This window comes from Sorghum bicolor, chromosome 7 (assembly GCF_000003195.3).
Source record: "Sorghum bicolor cultivar BTx623 chromosome 7, Sorghum_bicolor_NCBIv3, whole genome shotgun sequence".
Lineage (NCBI taxonomy): Eukaryota > Viridiplantae > Streptophyta > Magnoliopsida > Poales > Poaceae > Sorghum > Sorghum bicolor.
This window is the reverse complement of record NC_012876.2, coordinates 57553896-57571421: the sequence shown is the minus strand read 5'-3', so window position 1 is coordinate 57571421 and position 17526 is coordinate 57553896. Positions and strand designations below refer to the sequence as shown.

Genomic DNA, 17526 nt, shown 5'->3' with positions numbered 1-17526 from the left:
TTTAAACGTCAACAAGAGTTGTAAAAGGGCTTAAAAACAAGCATCTCATGGACTTAGGGATTTTTACTGATAACTTCCCGAATTTTGATGAATATTTATTTCTAAAGGAGTTAATAAAAAAGATCTATTGGAGGTTCATATGTCAAATTTACATAAAGAGAAAAAAACCTACTCCCCAACCTAGAATAGGTAAGTGCGGAAGTAAAATCAACCCTTATTCATACATGGGCTTTTCTAGTATGAAATAGGCCACTTCAAATAGGTTCATTGTTTCGAACCAGAATACGATTAATCCGGCATAGGCTACATGAGCTTCAGGTAGTTTACCGAACAAATTGATAAGTCTGGTATTCCCAGCCCACCAAGCAAAGTCGGTGGTTTCTTGGTCATGACCAGCTAAAACGAAAGTTCCATTAAAGAGCATTTCCACATGGTAGAACCTCCCTAAGAAATATAAGATTTTCACGAGGCTGATCCTGAGTTGCCATCCACGCACGAATACCCTCATTTAAAAGAATATTTTTGGTGTAGAAAGTCTCAAATTCAGGATCTTCCACTGCACGGATTTCCTAGGAAACGAATTCATAGGCACGTAGGTTCAAAGCCAGACCAACTACGCCAACAGCATTCATCCATAAACCGGTGACAGATACAAATAGCATAAAGAAATGTAACCAACGTTTATTGGAAAAAGCAACACCAAAGATTTGGGACCAAACTTGAAGAATTTGAATTTTAGAATAGAAGGTTTATAATATAAGACTTCTCAGCTCTTATCCATTTTTTGGAATGGATACATCATTCAATTTGGCAGGCAGAATAGTAAAGATTTCATCAAAAACTTACAACAGCTTGCCAAACAAACATTAATAGAAAAAAGAGTACAGGTATGACAGGCATAACATCCACGATTGGGTTGAAAATGGCATAAGCTTCGAGTAATTTGGCGAAGAAAAAGCTAGTCGGGCAAAGAACAGAATTAAAACACATACAGGTTAAACTTATATTCCAAATCTTCAACATCAGTTGGTTCGGACCTCTGCTTAGTTTCATCCAAGCTTCATCCTGGTCATGGATAGATCACCCAGGTACAAAAAAGACTCTAGAAGACTCGGGAAGACAAACCCCCTGGAGAGGAGGCTACTTAGCAGTCAGCCAAGGCGGCCGCCCTCCCCTGTGGCCAACTAGAGGGAGGCTCACGAATCGATCTCCACAACCTTTGAGGATCAATAATAATCATCATCCATTAAGGTCGATTTGATTCGACGCCTGACGTTACTTGGAGAAATAAGCTATATAACCAAGGCCCTGACCCCTAGGTTGAGGGGGGGATTCATTTACTAGAGGTAGCCATCAGCAGAGCTAGGATTTAGAGAGCCTTTCTCCACCAGAGAATTAGAATAACTACTCTAATTCTTCGAGTTCTATATAGGTTTAGACTAGCTAGGTTTAAGAAGAGTTGAGCAATTGTGCTAGAGATTTCGGATCATTGTCGTCAAGTTTGGTACTATCTTATATCTCTCTCTACGTCTTTATTCTAAATATTATTATGTTTCTATTTACTCATCCCATGACTTGTGACTAGGCCAATAAAACCATGGTTTTTGAGGAGAAGGGCAGACAAGCTACTTTGAAGGGTTTACAACAGCAACCCTTGGAAATTCATGCTATATCTACTCATAAAATGTTCAGCTAACTAAAAAGGGAATGATGTGTGGGCATTTGTGTTGATGGACTATATTCCTCAAGCTCAACCTAGCGTTACTACTCAATCCAATGAACCCCCAAGAGTAACAAACCTCATACAATCTTATCAGGATGTATTCACTCATCCCAGAAAACCGCCCCCACCAAGAAGTTATGATCATGCTATACCATGATTGCCTAGTTCTATTCCTGTCAATGGTCGGGGATATCACTATTCTCCTCAACATAAGATTGAGATAGAGAAGCAGGTTTAGGACCTCCTCCAAGCTGGACCGATTGCTCATTGCTCACATCCATAACCCTTTTGCCTCACCAGTGCTACTAGTCAAGACAAAGGATGGGACCTGGAGGTTTTGTGTTGATTACAGAAAGCTAAACACCATGACCATCAAAAATAGTTTTCCCATGCCGATAATTAAGGAAATCCTAGATGAACTGCATGGTGCCAAGTTCTTCTCTAAGTTAGACATGAGGTCTGGGTATCATCAAATAAGGATGTTACCTGAGGATGAGCCCAAAACTACTTTCAAAACACATCATGGCCATTTTTGAGCAGAATGCTGGCAATGCTCTTTGTCGCTTCTCTTCAGAGTTCTAACATATCACTCAGTTGAACATAGACATTTAAATTGAGCGTGCTACATCTTCCCAAAAGTCAAACCTGAACGTCTTTATAAATATTATCAACCAAAATGTCTAAATTGCAGACAACAATGACGAACAATATGTATTTGAACAGAAATTGCAGCAATGCGCTCGACTTTTACTCTTCACAGGCATACCAATGCTCCCTAACATATCAACCTATTGAACACAAACTGTCAATTGAGCATCAGAGCTTGCTTCCTCTTTCCTCTTTGTTCACAAATCAAAAGTCAAAATAAACATCTGTTTACATATTGTCAACCAAATGCCATTTTTTTTTGTATTTATTACACTCTCAATCATCAGTCAAAACAAATCATAAACTGTACTATTCAAAACCAAAAAAAATAGTGCAGAATCGATGGAGGAGGAAAAAAAATACCCATCTAAATCCAGTCACCGCGCACTCTGCAAAAGCAGCAAAGGAAAAGATCTCTACTACTACCTCGCAATTCAATTCTTATTATTCTGCTGCGCATCTACGGGATCATCACCCTCCCCTGGAAGGAGACGGAGAAGCGGCAAGAGTCCTGTCCCAGCTGTTCCCCCGGACGTACCGCAGCTGCAGCGACACCTGCCGCTCCATCCGCAGCTGCCTGTAGAAGTTGGCGATGAACAGCTCCGCGCGCTGGTCGATGTCGTCGTCGTCGTCCCCCGCCGCCGGCGACGCGCCGCCGCTGGACGACGACGCCCTCTTCAGCGCCTCGGGCGACGCCGTGGCCGCGCTGCTGGTCCGCGACAGGCTCCTGGTGGTCGCCGTGCCCAGGCTCGCCGACCTGGACGTGATCCTGGAGCTGGACGACGAGGAGGAGGAGGCCGGCGACGCGATGATGCTGTCCTCGACGTCCAGCAGGCCCGGCCGCGAGTCGAAGCTGAGGCGCCGCGCGCGGCCGGCCAGGGACCTCAGCAGCATCCACCGCGTCGCGCTGAAGGAGAGCAGGAACCGGACCTTGGCGATCGCCTCCCGGAGGCTCCCGAGCACCGACGACCGCTTCTTGGCCTTGGGCGTCTCCTCCTCCATGGATGGAGAGACAGAGACCTCGGAGACGACGACGGCCTGTTTTCTCCCCGGCCTGTCGTCGTCGTCGAAGACTCGAAGGTCTGGCTGGAGTCGTGGCAGACAAGGGGAAGGGAGAGGAGAGCTACAGCGCGAGTGGAGGCGGCGGTTGGTTTTGTTTTGTGTCGAGCTGGAAAGCGGGAGGCGCGCGATTTTATATAGTGGCTGCCGATGTTGAAAAATCGCCGGCCGGTGTTGTGTTGGTTTGGTCAGTGCAGGAAGCTACTCGGTTTCAAGAAACTGCAGTGAATGTATCGGCGTCTACAAATACAGTACACCGGTAGAATACGCGTACGCGTCGAGTAACGGCCAGAGGTGACTGCGATTATATGCTTGGCCGTGACCAGCTCAGGCCCCGTTTAGTTCGCGAAAGAAAAAATTTCGCGATATTTTCGTTTGTTTGTGGTAATTATTGTCTAACCATAGACTAACTAGACTTAAAAGATTCATCTCGTTAATTCCGATCAAACTATGCAATTAGTTTTTATTTTTGTTTATGGGTCTGTTTGGTTCTCTTTGCTAAATTTTAGCTAGCTAAAATTATTTTAGTTATTTTTGAGTGACTAATGAGACTAAATTATTTTAGCTCTTTTTAGTTAATGTGTTTGGAACTTTAGCTACTAAAGTGACTAAAGTTTAGTTAGCTAAAATTTAGCAAGATGAACCAAATAAGACTTATATTTAATACTCTCTCTCTCTCTCTCTCTCTATATATATATATATATATATATATATATATATATATATATATATATATATATATATATACACGTCTAAAGATGATGTGACAGAGAATCTTAATTTTTTTTTTTTTTGAAATAAACAAGGCCTCAGCAGTACCCAATCATTGCTTACATCGAAAGGTACCAACAGCCAAACGGCACAGCGCCTCCGTCCGTCGGGAAAAATGCTTGAATTATCGGCGGTTGAACGAGCCAGTTGGCGCTGGCTGTCGGTAACGTGCCGGACGATGCGATGCGCGGCAAGCCTGTGGAGCACACGTTGGGTGCGACGACGGACGACGCGGAGCCAGGTCAAACGTTTCCCTGCTCGGGCGCACGCTCACGCCACCACCGGCCGGCGGCCGCCCGCCCGGCTCTCGCCCCACGAGGCCACGACTCCGCGCGACGAGTCACGAGTGCTTCGGCGCCAAGTTTAGCCAGCAGCAGCGACAAAGCAGAGGTGCGTTACGTTTCTGCCGTGGAGCCAGCTAAAAACTTGCTCACAGCGCGTGATCCGACATTGGCAGCACCTTAGGCCTTATTTAGTTTCTAAAAAAATTTAAAATTTTCTGTCACATCGAATCTTACGGCACATGTATGAAGCATTAAGTATAGATAAAAACAAAAACTAATTACACAGTTTGCCTGTAAATCGCGAGATGAATATTTTGAGCTTAGTTAGTCCATGATTGGATATTATTTATCAAATAAAAACGAAAATGCTACAGTGTCCAAAAACCCAAAATTTAAATTTTAGAAACTGAACAAGGCCTTAGGCTTTGTTGGTTTCTACTGGATCGACCTGTTTTTGGGTCCATTTCGGGTGAAGTACTGTAGTTTATTTTCAATCCAAATAGAAACTAAAATGTGCGTTCGTTTTAGACTAATGTGAAACAAAAACTAGTGTGAAACCAAAACTAGCTTCTTTTTTTCTAATCCCCACGGCCTGAAATAAAATCAGACCTTCTGCTATTCAGATCGGTTGTGATCCAAGTGAACGAACGAGTGAATCCATTTATCCTGGCCCGGAACTGATAATTCCTATGGAACCGAACAAGTCCAAGCAAGTGGAGAACAGGTCGGAGCTCGGAACACACTGGATCTTGTGTTTTTTCAACAACGGAGAAGATACACTGAATCTTGTGATTTCACTATCATTCTATTCAATATACTTCGAAAATTTAAGCCGGAGCAGAGTATAACGAACCGTACGTGACAGTGTGTTGAACGCTTCTCCAGATTCAGCCTCAGACATGCTCTTGGGACGAATCGGGGGGCGTGTTGTTGCTTGGAACGGGTTTCTAATTTCTATGGTGACGTGACGTCGAGATTTAATGCAGCGACGTGACAGTGAATCGTGACGAACGCCTTTTATTTTAGGCTTTGAAATGTGACGTTGTTTTCAGTCGGACTCGAACGCGAGGCCGACATGGTTACGGGGTGCGGGAGGGGGATTTATTAGGTTTGACTACCACCTGCCTAGTTCATTGCATTGAACTACTCATATGTCCAATGAAATGATATGTTTACATGGAGAATGGATTTTTTTTTTTTCCGAAGCGACATACTTCACATATGTTCAATGAAATGATTCGGCCTTTTTTTGTCCTGTTTGGATTCAGCGAGATGGTAGTTCGTTGCTAATGATTAGTTTCTTGATCCAAACAGACTTAGCTAATAGTTGAGCTATTGTTAGTTGAATACTTAACTAATAATCATTTCACTAGCTGAACTAAAGTAGCTAATACGTACATAACTTAATAATAGTCGTGACCTAGTATTAACTATCTAACTATTAGCAGCTAATGGATCCAAACAGATATAGGCTAACATATTTACCTTGATTCATGTCCATCTACTATACCTAAATAGGAGGAACCCACTAGAGCATTTTTTCCATGATTTCGTAAAGCCACGTCATCTAGGGACCCCACCACCACAATTTAACTTCTCTCAACTTTAGGTGCCACTTCATTTCTCCACCATATGTCATCTCTTTCAGTTCTCTCTACTCTCATTAATCTTTTGTCGTTTCAACAATTCAACTACATGTCCAGTGCATCACCAAAGAATAAAAAAAAACTTTATTTCTCCACCTTTGCGCCATAACTTTGGTTCTTTCCACCAAGCAACAATTTAATTTGATGCAGTGTGTGCCTGTACGTGGGCATACAAGTGTCGTGCATAGCTGCAATGTCAGTGGTAAAACTATGAGCACGAGCAGTCTGCAGCTGAGCGCCGAACATGATCATCAAGTATCCCTTGATGCTTTATTTGTTCTTTTTCTGCCCTGTGGTCACTTTTGGAATTTCTGTCATTCATCAAACATGCATCGGATCATGGCATGTGTAAAATCATGGTTGAGATCACCATTGGAGATTTGGAGTTCTTTGTCATGATGTGTACATGACTGATTCTAGATTTTTGGTCTGATTGGGTCAATTCATACGGGATCACAATGATTCTTAGGATTTCTGGGAGATATTCACAAGAATTTTATCTTTTATCATCAGGATAGCTATGCAAAATTCATATAGTCACATCCTTACTAATGTCCAAATATATTTGACAACCTTCGACTGGAAGTGATCAACTTCTGACCGACTAGGTGAGTTTCTAATAGTTTTTGCCTGTTTCTTCAATTATTCACTCATGGAATCATTATTCAGTTTCATAACAATAAAAAACTCCATCTGACAGTGAGCAGAGTTCTTACATCTTTTTTCAATTATTCAAATTTCCCTTTTTAGTTTAGTTTACCATATAGCAAGTGATTAAACTATTGTGCATCATGGTATTACTTTTTTTTGTTTTCGCTCACTATCAGTGTTGAACAGTAAACAATTGACAAGTGGTCTCCTTCACATAATCAACACTTGGAGCAGCATGGATTGACGACGACGCAAAGACTATTTTTATACCAATGCAATTATAGAAAGACTAGCTCATGTTAGATATGTATGTATGCATTATATTTCATTATTTAATATTACATATTGTTACATAGTATACATACGTAACATACATTCATCAATTGTGCGAACTACTACTGTTTAATTAATTGGAGATCAAATTTGCCAGTTAACTACTTTACCATGCAGAGGCTTCGTACTACTCACTACTCTGAAATCTATACTATTTTCCTCATTTTTTATCATAAAATTCAGTTTGTTCCCACAAAGATTCAAATTAACATGTGTGTGCAACTGCTTATTATGCTTTTGCTATTTCTCAATCCACAAAACATTCTTCTTATTAGCACTATAAAGTAACCACAGCAACGCGCGGGGTATCATCTAGTTCCTAAAACTAGTACGTACATCAACTCATGCCCGTCCAAGAGTTGATAATCTTGAGTCTTAAGAAATATATAAGTAAATTAACGGTAAATATATAGGTTCAATGACAAATTTAGGGCCACAACAAGCTAATCAAAATTACTTTTTGCTCTCTCTAATTTGTTTATATATTCTACACGATAGTGTACATGTCCTAGAGTCAAAATAGCTTAGAATCACTTCGCAGCTGAGTCAATCATATATTTCCACCACTCTATTTATCGCTAGAGTATTTCCTATGAAAATTAAGACCTCCTTTCGATGGGAGGATTTTCATAGGAAAAATATATGATTGAGACTATTTATGTATCGCATTCTACTCACTCAAACAAATTAAGGCCTCCTTCAGATGGGAGGATTTTCATGGGAAAAATAGAGTATTTCATTCCCTATAGGATTAAGGGCTTGTTTAGATCCAAAATTTTTGTATTTTGACACTGTAGCATTTTCGTTTTTATTTGACAAACATTATCCAATCATGGAGTAACTAGGCTTAAAAGATTCGTCTCGCGATTTACTGACAAACTGTGTAATTAGTTTTTATTTTTATATATATTTAATACTCATGCATGTGCCGCAAGATTCGATGTGATGAGAAATCTTGTAAAGTTTTGAGTTTTTGGGTGCATCTAAACAAGGCCTAAGAACTGTTCATACCTTTGGAATGGAGGATTGGACCATAGAAAAACCGAAGGAAAATTTCCGATATGCTGCTCGTTTCAAAGGAACACCGAAGGAAAAGAAACATCCAGCTAAAACCTCTTTTTTGCATCCCTTCGCGTAGGATAGGTACCTGTGTGTCGCTAATGCAAAGGGTTTAGGGTGCCGGCAAGTGGAGCGTTTGGAGATCAATACTGTATGACCACTACAATAATTTATTTATCTTTCCGATTCCTTTCCTGTGCTCCATCTAAACGGTTTACTCCTTAGTTTTTGTGTTTTTTTCAATTCTCTGTTTTGCATATGCATTCCTATCAAAATCTTATATTTTTTCTATTCCTACGTTCCATCTTTCCTCCAAAGTGACCCTAAAGATCGTTTCGGCGCCGACTTCAGCACCTGGTAGCCAATGATGATTTGTTCTCTGCCAGGGTGAATGGAATGGTCCCGTTTCCCAAAAAAAACGCAAGCTCTACTCTATATTTACAGGTAAATGATGCGGCCAGCATGTTACCGATGTCAGCAGTAACCACAAGCAATCTGAAGGAAAAGTCGGAGATGCCCGGTACAACGAACCCGCACGTTGAACGCTTCAAACATGCTCTTGGGACACATCAGGGGCGTAGTTGCTTGGGTGGAAGAGGTTGCAGGATGTGGTGGAGAAAGAGCCAATTGTATTTTTTGAGTTTCCTTTAAAATTTTCACAATTTTATTTATTATATCTCCTAAACTGTTTGAGATCTAATTCAAACCGAGTTTAACTAGCCGAGCTGAAGTCAAAAGTCATTCAAAATCAAGTTTTTATTTTAAAAATGATTTCCATTGAAGAAATCTTGAAATAAGCCACCAAGTCAAATCAATGAGTTTGTTATCCGGCCATATCCAACAAAAACTAGAGCTTCTAAGATGTTAGCTTGATGAGAGCAGCTGCAACAGAAACTAGGTGCCAGCGGCTGTGAAAACTAGAAGCATATCCCGTGTGTTATTACCAAAATAACATATGATTTAGGATGAAATTAGACTACATATAATTACTCATACAGAAAGAAACTATTATAAATTAGCGCTGATGTAGATGACTAGTGGATGATGTGTCTTGCTGAGGTGGATATTATAATTACATGTGCTAGTGAGTTGTAATAACTAAATGTGCTAGGCTGTAAGCGAACCATTAAGGACAACTTAGGCCTTGTTTAGTTCACCTCAAAAACCAAAAAAATTTCAAGATTCTCCGTCACATCGAATCTTGTGGCACATGCATAGAGCATTAAACATAGATAAAAACAAAAACTAATTGCACAATTTGCCTGTAAATCGCGAGACGAATCTTTTAAGCCTAGGTACTCCATGATTGGACAATATTTGTCAAACAAACGAAAGTGCTACAGTGTCAAAATCTAAAAAAAAATTCGGATCTAAACAAGGCCTTACATGTGACGATAGAACGCAAGCAAAGGAAATGCTCCGCAAGCCTGCTGCCTGTGTTTCTCATGATTCTTATACAAAACTAGAAAAGGCACGCGGTGTTGCTGGGTAGGCTAGTTTGAGACCATTTAGTATAATATATATTTAACTAATTGATTGATAATTTATTTGAATACAATTTCGGTATAAGTATTGGTTCGCTTGCTGTATTTTCGAAAAAAATCCTATGTTATGGGAAGTGATCATTCTAATACATTGCAACTGATTATATATCGCATACATAGTTTCTAGTGTTGGACTTCAGTGTTGAACTTTAAGTGACCAAATTATTCTCGATGGAAGCATGTAACAAAGATGCAATAGAGCAAGTATTATTTAAATTCACAAACTAAGCTACGCGTACCTGGTTAAGTTCGGTGAACTTGTTGCGCCGGGGTTTGTCAATTATGTCCTTTTTACACTATATTATTATATTTGATAGACTGTTATTTCATACGTGTGAAATATTATGTGTAGCAAATGCATATTTTTTAGGATCATAAAGCCAGTAAAATCACTCAATCGTTTTATATTATGCATGGTATGGAAGCTACCATACAAATTTCATAACATTTCTAATAAAGAAATTAATCCTATTAATTATTTACATAAAACTCTAGAGAAATCTAGATGCATATTTATAGCAATAAAATTACATTAAAACATGTGATGTTATGTGTTTACAATGTAGTGCTAGCTGTGTAGAGTTCAACAAACTTGGTTTGACATTTTTTGATTTGTATTTGTTTTATTATGAACTTTACAAAATTTCAACCAATTTAGACAAATAATAAATTCATAGGAAAATAGAAAAGCGGCGTCAAGCAGAATTGGGCCCACTAAGCCCTAGGCCTAATGATATACATGCCCAAGAGGGAGGCAGGCCAGCCCATAAAATGGCTTCGATTGCGGGTTGATTTTGGTAAAGTTTAAGGACTTTTTTAAATAAAAACCTAAGAGGAGACCTGGAATGCAGGTTGATTCTACTAAATTCAAGGATATTTTTGCAAAAGGACCAGGAATCGCATCGTCTGGGCCATTCGCTCGGCCGATCCGATGGCCGAGAAAAGCGAGCGACATGGGCACGCTAGCTGGACTTTTTTTTGTGCACAAATTGTCTTAAGGAGATTCCCATATATTGCTGCAAAATTTCTTCATTCTCAAATGCAAAATGAGTTGAGTAGCGGTGGGTTGACTCACCGACGCCACATACATTATGGTAAGATGCAACCTGAGTTATTCCGTTTAATCTCCAGTAGTGGGTTGGCTCTTCATGTGGGCTATTCAAATAAACAAGTTGTTATGTACTCCTGAGACACATGCACTAGCGACCTGGTGCTTTCATTTTTTCCCTTCTCTTATTTCCACATGAATTATTATTGGTATGGATCGCCGTCATTCCTGACACGCTCCATGTATCGGTTTGCTACAATGACCTTTGCATCAACTCATACCGATTAAAATAATCCCATGAGTCGCTTTAAAAACATCATTGGAGATGCCATGTAAATATGAAAATTGTTTTCCCTAATGCGACCACAAACCTAAAGTAACTCATACATATTTCATTTGTTGAGTAATCATTGATCACTCTACAATCAGGCCTAACTTAAAAGCAAGGGGAAGACACTTAAGGATGGAAAACCCTCCATATATATAACTAAATGGTTATTCAAATATCCCTATGGATTTCCATCCTAAAAAAAGTCATGGTTCTAAGGGAATTTGACTTTCCAAAAGGGACCTCAAAGTTACTCCCTCCGTATCGTCTTTACAAGACGTTTTGGCGCAAAACGTTTCTGCGGCAATAGAAGACGTTGGCAACATCGAAGGGGAACATGGACGAGTATACCCCTAATTAAACCAGGCCGCACGCACGCCGCTGTTCGTTTGACCGTCGTGGAGTGTAAAAATTGTGGCCATTACGTTAAAAATACTGCGGCCACCACATATCGAACCGTCCACCTCTGGCCTCAGGTCGTGGAGTGCTAGCCAGTTGAGCAATGAATGAGTTTTGTATAAGTTGCAGCGCGCTGTATTTAATAAGGGCAAGACAGAAAAATTAATCCATAATTAATCACCCCTTGGTAATCGTACTCATGTCCTAAACGTCATCTAATTAGGATACGGAGGGAGTATTTGAAAAACCACTACAGGGGACTCAACCATGGAAAAAAATAACTCGTTATTTTTGTCGCTATAGCCCGAAATAGTTTGAAAAAAATTGTGCCGCTATTTACGTTCATGTACAATTTTGCCGCTATTTTGCCACTAAAGTACGCTAATTACAGTTTATAAAATGCTAAATACCTTGGCCTTAGCTCGCTATTTAAAACATGGGACTCAACACAGTAGGAATACTTGGGTTTGCAATGCTAATTAATATGATCAAATTGGACACTCCTCGCTACTGGATAAATTAATACCAACTGAGTGCAAGAAGAGTGTGCATGCATTCTCCTTCTCAGCACATTAAGCATGCCGAGTTCCCTAGCCGATGATGTAGAATACATGTGAAATGAAAAGGAGGAGCCAAAGTGGGTTGGTAGCCACACGAGCTTGACTCGTGCCCCAATTCGGGCACGATTTGGCCAAGGCGCTTATCCGAACACCCCCGAGCACCGCCGAACGAACTGCTCTGCTGTGCTTACGAGTTACGACGATCCCATCAGATACGATGCGAATACGACGTCGCCACAGGACACGTGCCCGGTAGATGCTTTCCACAGCCACACACGGTTGGTGTGTGAGCCGGCCGGTGAGCACTGAATCTTGACGCCCCGCCCAGCTTGGTCAAAACACTCACCAACCGTGTCCCCGAGCCGCACTCGCACACCCGACCGCTTCGTTCCCATAGAGCTGGTCCATTGACTGTCAGTCCTACAATACAGCTGCACGGTAGGTGAAAAAAAATCGGTGGAGAAGTGTGACTCGCTAGTCTAAAAAGATTGTTCGCTGATTTATCGTGAGAGAAAAATATTATTGACTGATAGAAAAAAAATACGGCTTATAAGACAAACGAACGGACTTGTCTGGTCTAAAGTTTAGTGGATAAAGTTAAAGACTAAAACATAGATCATTTATATGGTCTAAAGTTTTTTTAAGACAGTCTAAACTTTACATAATACTTTAGATTTTCTATTTGGAACCTTAAGAGATACAAAGAAGAGCCTATACGAGCGGCACACTATTCTAGTATATTTTTGGTCCGTCAAATTTCTAATGATGGTTTGTAACCGACTCTCGGATGAAAGTAACTACCAAATGAGGTAACAAAACTAAAATGAATTGACTAAGAGCCTATGCCAACGGCACACTAATTCAAAAAGAGTCTATGCCAGCGCCACACTAATTCATAACTGATTGTACATAAAATGGTTCATAAAGTTAGCAATTTGGAATGTAGAACCTTTTTTTTTTCTATTCCTGCTTCCTCTGTGAAGAATGAATTGACTACTATGGAATTCTTATATAATTCCTGTGTTCAAAAAGCCCTAAAGTTCGAATGTTTTTTAAATCATAGGAAAGGGCTTTATGAGGTGTATAACACTTATATCGATAATCTTAGGTTTATCCTTTGAAAGAGGCAGACAAAGCGCTGCCAAGCATAAAGCATTATTTATGAGAAATATACAATTTGCACTAACCAAAGGCATGGAGAAAACTAAGTCATCAAAGAACACTATAAGAACATGTCACAATTAATGTTCGTGTTCAGTTTAGTGTCAATTTAGAGGGGACGTAGAAAATGCAAAAGATTCTCTTGCTAAAATTAGTGTGGATCTCAAAGCAAAACAATCTAAATATTCATTTTCTTAAATATTTTTCTCTTGGATCCCGCATGGCCAGGCCCATCTTGCCCAGCTCCCTCCCGACCCGAAGCCGAACTGATCTCCCAGATCCCATTTGTTCGATGATCTGACTGAGTGATTGGGTGTGCCGCACATCACCGTGTGCTCCCGCTCGTTCGCCGTCAACGAGCGGAGCAGATTCTCCTGGCGATTGTCCTGATGCGCTAGCAGCCGGCGGACAGCAGCACATCACATCCATCCCCCTTGTTCTTCCAATCTCGTGCATTCAGATTCCACTCTCTTTCCTTTTTCCTCATGCGGCGTAGAGCAATAGACCTGTGCCAGCAATAAACCTGTGCAATTGGCAGCTACGCAAGGAGCACTCAGAACTGGATTGGATGGGCTGGGCCTAAGCGTGACCCTGACAAAAAAATCAATCATAAGAAAATGTTTAATTAGCTTAATGAGCTGCTTTTGAGATTGGTGCTGCTTTTAGAAGGAGTACCAAAGCAGTTCTCGTCCAAAATAAGTCTGGCAAGCTAGAATCTTATTGGAAGTTAGAGAGGTGAACCACAACTCACAATCATACATTCTTCAAAAAAACATGTGCAAAATACTTTCAGGTCAAACTGTATTTTACACTTTTGATTAAAGCATTGATTAGAAGTCCAGCGGATTATATAACCAAATTCATTTTATTTCGTAGTTCTACATGTTCAAACTCTCCGGGTGATACCCTCGTCGTGTCCTAGGTTCGATCAGTCACAGGGCGAACTGCAGAGGTAAAAAAAACTCTTGTTTACCCTGCGTTATCCAAAACATAAATTTATGGCACTAGCACACTCACAAGGTAATAAGCCTTGTGTGTGGGCGGAATATGTGGTTCAAGGATTTTCTTGAACCGGGTGAGGAGTCATCTATCTTAATACGAAATGCTGAGGGGCACATATTATTTCCCCACGGTCCAAGTTTTTTTTATATATTGGTACAATAGTTGACATGAGTTCTACCAATCCGTGACAAGGATATAAAGATGTAGAACTATGAGTTCATGTTTGAATAAATAAAATATATATATTAAACCAACTTCCTAAAAAATATGTATTAAAAGTATAAATATGTATGATTAGAAATAACTAAATATAGAATTCTAAAAGATAGGGGATGTTTAGTTGTAGTGACTAAAATTTAATAGGTGTCTCATCGGATACCGCATGGGGTAACCCATGGATATTCGGATAGCAATAAAAAAACAAATTACATATTCCCTGGATACTCCGCGAGAAGAATTTATTAAGTCTAATTAATCTATCATTAGCACATGTGTTATTGTAGCAATTAGTGTCTAGTCATAGACTAATTAGACTTAAAAAATCATGTCACTAATTAGTTTCTAGCTATATTTTTAGTTTTATAAATAGTCTATATTTAGTACTTTATGTATGTATCCAAACATTTGATGTAATAGAAACTAAAGTTTAACAGCAGTAATCAACACAGGGCCATAATAAGATTAGACCTCACCTGATACAACCTGTATCGTATTACAACTGGATGTTAGGTTATGTTTGATTACGAAATCATGTCCTACTAGGTCATACTTATAATAGCACGGACTATATAATGAATGAATGAATATAGAGGACACCCTAAGGCTTAAGTTGTTTCGATTATTTTCAGTGTTTTCGCAGACAGAATTACTGATACGTAGCGTCAAATTATTGTTCATGCTGTCGAGCCTCTACTCTAGTTCTCAGCAGTGTGATGTCTAGCTAGACCTGGTCCAGTCGTCCACCAGCTTCAGCTCCCCACCAAACACCAAAACGCGCCTATATCAGGGCCTCCGATCCAGCGCCTTCCACTTCCCAGGAGCTCCGATCCAGCGCCACCAACCCGGAAGCAGCAAGCTTCTTGGCTCTTGCACGTAGCTCCAATCCAGCCTCCAGCGCCACACGTGAAGATGGTGTCGCCGACGACGGCGGAGCCGAAGGCCGAGACGACGACGGTGTTCCGCTCGACGCTCCCGGACATCGCGATCCCGGACCACCTCCCGCTCCACGACTACGTCCTGGAGCGCCTGGCGGAGCGCCGCGACCGCGCGTGCCTCATCGACGGCGCCACGGGGGAGACGCTCACGTTCGGCGACGTGGACCGCGTGTCGCGCCGCGTCGCGGCGGGGATGCGCGCCGCGCTCGGCGTCCGCAGCGGCGGGACGGTGATGCTGCTGCTCCCAAACTGCGTCGAGTTCGCGCTCGCGTTCCTCGCGTGCTCCCGCCTCGGCGCCGCCGCCACCACGGCCAACCCGCTCCACACCCCGCCCGAGATCGCCAAGCAGGCGGCGGCCTCCGGCGCCACCGTCGTCATCACCGAGCCGGCGTTCGTCGGCAAGGTGCGGGGGCTCGCCGGCGTCGCCGTCGTCGCCACGGGCGACGGCGCCGAGGGCTGCGTCTCCTTCTCCGAGCTCACCGACGCCGCCGACGACGACGACGGCTCGGCGCTGCCGCCCATCGACGTGGCGAACGACGTGGTCGCGCTGCCCTACTCGTCCGGCACGACGGGGCTGCCCAAGGGCGTGATGCTGTCGCACCGCGGGCTGGTGACCAGCGTGGCGCAGCTGGTGGACGGCGACAACCCGAACCTGCACCTCCGGGAGGACGACGTCGTGCTCTGCGTGCTGCCCATGTTCCACGTCTACTCGCTGCACTCCATCCTGCTGTGCGGGATGCGCGCCGGCGCGGCGCTCGTCATCATGAAGCGCTTCGACACGCTCCGCATGTTCGAGCTGGTGAAGCGGCACGGCATCACCGTCGTCCCGCTCGTGCTGCCCATCGCCGTGGAGATGGCCAAGAGCGACGCCATGGACCGCCACGACCTCTCCTCGGTGCGCATGGTCATCTCGGGGGCCGCGCCCATGGGCAGGGAGCTGCAGGACCTGCTGCGCGCCAAGCTCCCCGGCGCCGTGCTCGGGCAGGGGTACGGGATGACAGAGGCAGGACCCGTGCTCTCAATGTGCATGGCGTTTGCAAAGGAGCCGTTGCCGGTGAAGTCCGGCGCCTGCGGCACGGTGGTGAGGAACGCCGAGCTCAAGATCGTCGACCCGGACACCGGGCTGTCCCTCCGCCGCAACCAGCCCGGGGAGATTTGCATCAGGGGCAAGCAGTTGATGAAAGGTACGTAGTACTCTACGCGATTTTTTTCTTACACAAATTACAAACAAACACTTGTATCTAGGTAGGCTAGCTAGTCCAGACAAAGGGCCCGCTTGAAGGTGACACATGCCGGTCTTGGCACGTGCAGGGTACCTCAACAACCCGGAGGCCACGGCGAAGACCATCGACGATGAAGGGTGGCTGCACACCGGAGACATTGGGTACGTCGACGACGACGACGAGATCTTCATCGTCGACAGGCTCAAGGAGCTCATCAAGTACAAGGGGTTCCAAGTCGCTCCGGCGGAGCTCGAGGCCATGCTCATCGCCCACCCCAGCATCGCCGACGCCGCCGTCGTGCCGTAAGTACTAGTAGCTACTATACCGGCCTTTTATTTCCCACGCATTCTCACTCAGATCGAGCTGCACAAGTTCTGAACGACGTTCGCTTGATATACTTGGTCTGATGCAGAATGAAGGACGACTCCTGCGGCGAGATCCCGGTGGCGTTCGTCGTGACGTCCGGCGGCTACGAGATGACCGAGGACGAGATCAAACAGTACGTGGCGAAACAGGTGGTGTTCTACAAGAGGCTGCACAAGGTCTTCTTCGTGGAGGCTATCCCCAAGGCGCCATCTGGCAAGATTCTGAGGAAGGATCTGAGAGCAAAGCTAGCGTCTGGATTTTCCAATGGATCATCGTGTTGATGCTACCTGAGGACCAGTTCTTTCTATACGAAAACGACGACCCCGGTTTTATTTAGTTTTTATTTATGCTGAACAAGCTAAAACAAAAAAGATATACAGAAAAACGGTGTAAACGAGAAGCAGTCAAATCATGTACAAGATTTGTTGCTTTGGGAGTTATGAAAGTTCAACATTGAGTATTTTACTAGTAAGCATTTATTTATTGCTCTGAAAGTAACAGACAATTAACTGAGCTGCAAAAAATTATCCTGATTAATATCGGAATGACATTATCACAAGTTAGACA

At 42.9% G+C, this 17526-nt stretch overlaps 2 protein-coding genes across 2 annotated transcripts; one reads left to right on the top strand and one right to left on the bottom strand.

Annotated features, from left to right (window-relative positions):
- On the bottom strand, nt 2533-3730 carry LOC8080632. The gene has a single exon (XM_002444398.2). It carries the CDS (start codon nt 3371-3373, stop codon nt 2843-2845), a length of 531 nt encoding a protein of 176 aa, XP_002444443.1. The 5' UTR covers nt 3374-3730; the 3' UTR covers nt 2533-2842.
- On the top strand, nt 15198-17453 carry LOC8077870 (probable 4-coumarate--CoA ligase 5). Its single transcript, XM_002445545.2, has 3 exons — nt 15198-16554; nt 16682-16895; nt 17006-17453. The coding sequence occupies exons 1-3, from the start codon at nt 15345-15347 to the stop codon at nt 17238-17240; spliced, it is 1659 nt and encodes a 552-aa protein (XP_002445590.1). The 5' UTR covers nt 15198-15344; the 3' UTR covers nt 17241-17453.

Coding starts and splice junctions, on each gene's coding strand:
- LOC8080632 (XM_002444398.2), bottom strand. CDS start 3,373: ATGGAGGAGGAGACGCCCAAGGCCAAGAAGCGGTCGTCGGTGCTCGGG.
- LOC8077870 (XM_002445545.2), top strand. CDS start 15,345: ATGGTGTCGCCGACGACGGCGGAGCCGAAGGCCGAGACGACGACGGTG. Junction 16,555..16,681: donor GGGCAAGCAGTTGATGAAAG/GTACGTAGTACT, acceptor TGGCACGTGCAG/GGTACCTCAACAACCCGGAG. Junction 16,896..17,005: donor GCCGACGCCGCCGTCGTGCC/GTAAGTACTAGT, acceptor GGTCTGATGCAG/AATGAAGGACGACTCCTGCG.